This window comes from Humulus lupulus, chromosome 3, assembly GCF_963169125.1.
Source record: "Humulus lupulus chromosome 3, drHumLupu1.1, whole genome shotgun sequence".
NCBI lineage: Eukaryota > Viridiplantae > Streptophyta > Magnoliopsida > Rosales > Cannabaceae > Humulus > Humulus lupulus.
In genome coordinates, this window is record NC_084795.1 from 135960526 (window position 1) to 135965955 (window position 5430).

Genomic DNA, 5430 nt, shown 5'->3' on the forward strand with positions numbered 1-5430 from the left:
CCTGCAAGACAAGAATGGTTAGAGCAAATAGCAAAATAGCAATGGATTGCTCCCCCTGCGAAAATGATCACAAATGTAACAATGATCAAAAAATTATAGCATGACTCCCCCTGCGAAAAGCAATTCAAATGAAACAGAAACAACAACAGCTTAAAACAGTATAAACTGATCAAAATGAACCACAATTACTCCCCCTTGTTGTCTAGCAAGTAGCCAAAGGAGTAACACAAAAACAAAAAGACACTAAGAAAGCGTTCTTTTACAATTTATTAAAAAAAGAAAAGAGCAAAATAAAAATAAATGGACTCAGTGGGAAGGACCGGCTGCAAAGTGAGACACCACGGTTGAGAGACAACTCTTGAGGCTGATCACTTCTGTTTGAACAGATTCCAGGGTGGCCTTGACACTAGCAAGTTCAGCAGCAACAGAATCAGCATCGCCAGCCTTGAGAGCAATCCTTTAGTTGCTTTAACAGATGATGGTTCCTTTTTGAGTTTGTAGTCTGCTCCGGCACTAGGAGGAGTCAAGATCTCATATTCCAAGCGAAGAGGCTTTTGAGAATCAAGCAACTTGTAGATCAAATGGGGAAACACCAAATATTGACCTTTCTTTTTGGCATTCCCTAAGGTAGTGATCTGGTAAAAAATGAGAGTGGCAAGATCAACTTGGAGACCAGTTCCGACTTTGTACAGAAAGAAGGTCGTGTCAAAGGTAATGGTGGAGGTATGAGTAGTGGGAATCCAGTTGGAGGTGGCAAATTTGTGAAGCACAGCATAGTAATGAGTAAGGTCTGTTACTTTGAGGACTGAGTGAGGTTCCCACATCATATTTTGTCCTACCAACTCCGAAAGCACCTTATCTTTGCTAAACTCCACAGCAACATTATCAACAGAAAGAGGCAAATTAAGAACCTTGGTAATTTCAGCAACATTGAACAAATACCAATTCCCTTGGACATAAACTTGACCAAACATAAAAGACTTCCTATCAAACAGATCATCATTGAGATTGGCATAGAATTCTTGTACAACTCTAGGAACAAAACCATCCAGCCCGGTTAAAGAACCTAACCACCCTCGATCCTCAATATTTTTGATGACCCCAAACACCCTAAGGGCCGAGAATGAAAATTTTTCTCACAGATAAAATCACGATGCACATAATGCTTCATATTTTTCTCATTGTCATTGAAACAAAAATTCAAAGAGTGAGCCTTAAAGGAAGAACCTGGAGATACTTTGGGACCCAAAGGAGACTTGGTGCGAATCTCAGGAATTTTCATTGGTTTCTTGCCCTTTGGTGAAACAGGAGGGTCCTCTAATGGGTCAGATTCATCTTCAGAGCCAACATTTTCCTCAAGAGAGGGGTCATCTTCAAGGGGATCTTCATCAGAGGGTACACAATCTGAAGAAGGGTCAGTTTCAGAAGAAGAACAAGGTGGAGGAATTTTCTTTACCTTTGACCTAAACTTGGAACGAGGAGTGGAACCCACGGGTGATGAAGCCTTCGGCGTAGAATCAGAAGGATCAGTCCCTTTGGAACGAGGAGATTTTCGAGAAGAAGAGACCTGAAACCAACCCTTGCTTTTCTTCTTGGGTGCAAGCACATCAGGTGACTCGGAGGAATCAGAAAGGGCTTTGGCAGGATCACGACCATGATCAGAGACATCCGCTGATGGAGAAGCTCGACCTCTTTTGGAAGACCCTGGGACAGAGGCGAGCGGAGCCGCCGATGAAGGAGGTTCAGATGGAACTTTGGGGGCTTCAAGGTCCGGAATGACCACGGCTTTGCTCGTGGTGATGGAACCATCAATGCGGATGGGATGAGACAAAGTATTCTTCCGAGCTTTCTTCTTGGTGAGGGATGGAGATGCAATCAATGAACCAGCCACTGACTTGACAGACCGAGAGCCACTACCTCTGGTTCTCACCATTGTTGCACGAGAATGAGAGAAAAACTTCCGAGGAAAACAAAGAACCAAAAAGGAGAAGAAAGGAGACGATTGAAGAATTGGGCCCAAGGAAATCCGAATATAAAGACAGAAAAAGGTAGGGATTTGATCTTTAATTCCTTTATTTGACAATTAAAAAAGGATAAACACTTTAGGAAAGTACACACCAAATATCTCAATAATAACTGCCAACAATAGTGCACGACACAAATTGGGAAACAAGCCAAAAATGGAAACTTTTGATCTTAATAAAATATGAGATAAGGACAAAAACAATCAAAATACAACTTACCCTTTTTGACACACGCAGATTTGATTTCCCTCAAAAATAAATATATATTATTATATATATATATTTTATTATTTTAAGAAGTAAAACCGAATGTACCAAAAAAATTAAAAAATATCCCATTTTGATTAGTGCCCAATGTCTTCGTGCCCTTGCATGTGGAGAAAGAAACAATCATTATATCAAAACACATCTTTACTATAAGGTTTAGAAAATATATTTAATATAAATCATGCTTTTATTTTTCAAAATAAAATATCACAAAACATTTATTCCAATCACAAAAAATATTTCACTCAAATCAATCAGTGTGTATGAGACTTACAAATTTTTCCCAACAGTGTATCTCAAGCATTTGTGTGTGATTGTGAAAGCAGAGATCATTGCCCTGTATGGCAATTTTTAGCCTTTTTCAGGGACATTGCCCTATGTGGCAATTGTTAGCCTTTTTCTCAATGAGTAACCAAATTAGACGCTTTCACACTACACTGAAGGCTTGTTTTTTTTTTTTTTTTAACAGTGGTAGAGTATCTTCTACATAATTGTTAGTTACATAGTTCCAACTTACTCAAGGTTAAGCAATTTACACAACAGTGTAGGTAGCTCTATTCTAAGATGGAGCTTGAAATACTTTTTGAGGAACAAAAAAGCTCACACACAAAAACACAGATTGAATTGAAGAAATATTAATTGGAGGGACTATGTGTTTTTGAATTTTATTTTGAAGAAAAATAGCATGAAATATATTAACTACAATTTGTAACCTAAAGTAAAAATATATTTTGACAAAATGATTGAGACGTTTTCGGTGAGCAAGGACAAGAAGACATTACACAACTTTTTCAAGCACAAGGATAAGGTACAGCAAAAAACAAATTAATTGGGACAAACCCCCAAGGATTTCCTGAGGGAATCAAACCTGACTGTATCAAGGGCTTTTGTAAAAATATCTGCAATCTGTTTGTCAGTCTCAATATATTCTAAGATCAAAGTTTTATTTTCAACAAGTTCCCTAATAAAATGATGACGAATGTCAATGTGTTTAGTGCGAGAGTGTTGGACAGGATTTTTTGAGATATTAATAGCACTAGTGTTATCACAGAATATAGTCAAAGTTTTAAGATCAAACCCATAATCTGTCATCATTTGTTTCATCCACAATAATTGCGTACAACAGCTTCCTGCAGCTATGTACTCGGCCTCAGCAGTAGACAGAGAGATTGAATTTTGTTTCTTGCTATGCCAGGAAACCAGATTGTTTCCCAGATAAAAACATCCCCCACTTGTACTCTTTCGGCCATCTGCATTTCCTGCCCAATCAGCATCACTAAAGCAAACAAGGTTAGAGTTTGTTTCCTTTGAGTACCAAATTCCATATTCCTGAGTACCGTTTACATAACGGATGATTCGCTTTACAGCTGTCACATGTGATTCCATAGGATCTCCTTGATATCGAGCACATACCCCCACACTGTAGCTTATATCAGGACAACTGGCTGTGAGATACAGAAGACTTCCAATCATGCTTCTGTACAAGGTTGGATCAACTTTAACACCATTTTCATCCTTGGTTAGTTTGACTGTGGTTCCCATTGGTGTTTTGGCGTGTTTGGTAGACTCCATCCCAAATTTCTTGACCAGATTTTTTGCATACTTACTTTGAGAGATGAAGGTTCCATCTTCTGACTGTTTGACTTGCAAACCTAGAAAATAGGTTAACTCACCTACCATACTCATTTCAAACTCATTCATCATTTGTTTGACAAATTCCTGCACTAAGGTGTTAGAAGTAGAGCCAAAAACAATATCATCAACATAGATTTGAGCAATGACAATATCCGAATCAACATTTTTGATGGAAAGAGTTTTATCTACTCCTCCTCTTTTATACCCATTTGAAACAAGGAATTGAGTCAATCTTTCATACCAAACTCTAGGAGCCTGTTTCAGACCATAGAGAGCCTTTTTAAGTTGAAAAACCTGATTAGGATTATGAGGATCTTCAAATCCTTTTGGTTGTTCAACAAATGCTTCCTCATTCAAATTTCCATTTAAAAATGTAGATTTGACATCCATTTGAAAAAGTTTGAATCCAACAACACAGGCAACAACCAAAAGAAATCTTATTGACTCAAGTCTTGCGACAGGGGCAAAAGTTTCATCAAAATCAACTCCTTCAATCTGAGTGTACCCCTGAGCAACTAGCCTAGCTTTATTTCTTATTATTGTACCAAATTCATCAGTTTTATTTTTGAAAATCCATTTGGTACCAATAACATTTGTATGATTTGGCCTAGGAACAAGAGTCCATACCTCATTTCTTGTGAATTGTTCCAATTCTTCTTGCATTGCTTTTATCCATGGCTCATCATTCAGGGCTTCTTTCACATTTTTTGGTTCAAAGTTGGATGTAAAGCAAACGAATTGAACCAAATTCACATACCTTTTTCTTGTTACCATGCTTTCTTCAATATCACCAAGAATGAGATTTGAAGGATGATTCTTTTTTATTTTGGCAGAAGGTTCTCTCTGTATTGAATCTGTGATGATTTCTGGCCTTTCCTTTGTTGATCGATCGGACGATGTTGGAACAGATTCAGCTTTTGTTACAACCAATTCGGTATGTGAGGGCACAACTTCATCTTTTTTCACCGAAGAAGATTCAGTCTGAGAGGTTTCTACAATAAACCTGTCAATTTCTTCTTCATTGGAATATTCAGAAAAATCTTTTAAATCATCAACAACAACATTGGATGATTCCATTACAGTTTGAGTTCTCATGTTAAAAACACGATAAGCTCTACTATTCATAGAATATCCAAGAAACACTCCTATATCACTTTTTGAGTCAAATTTTCCAATATTTTCACGATCTCTGAGAATATAGCATATGCATCCAAAAACATGAAAGTAACTTACATTGGGTTTTTTACCTTTCCAAATTTCGTAGGGAGTTTTGAAAGTACCTGGCCTAAGAAACACTCGATTGATTGTGTAGTACGCAGTGAAAATTGCTTCTGCCCACAATCGCTTGGAGAGTTTTTTACTGTTTAGCATTACTCTGGCCATCTCTTGCAAGGTTCTATTTTTTCTCTCAACAACCCCATTTTGTTCTGGAGTTTTGGGAGCTGAGAACTCATGAGAGATTCCTAGAGATTTACAGAAATCATCATAAATAGTATTCTAAAAT

The 5430-nt window shown here is 37.6% G+C and overlaps 1 protein-coding gene across 1 annotated transcript; it reads right to left on the reverse strand.

Moving 5' to 3' along the window:
• Positions 1 to 368: 368 nt before the first annotated feature.
• LOC133825079 (uncharacterized) lies at positions 369 to 1933 on the reverse strand. Its single transcript, XM_062258072.1, has 2 exons — positions 1228 to 1933; positions 369 to 961 (listed from the first exon to the last, which is right to left on the reverse strand). Exons 1-2 carry the CDS (start codon positions 1931 to 1933, stop codon positions 369 to 371), a joined length of 1299 nt encoding a protein of 432 aa, XP_062114056.1.
• Between the last annotated feature and the right edge of the window lie 3497 nt (positions 1934 to 5430).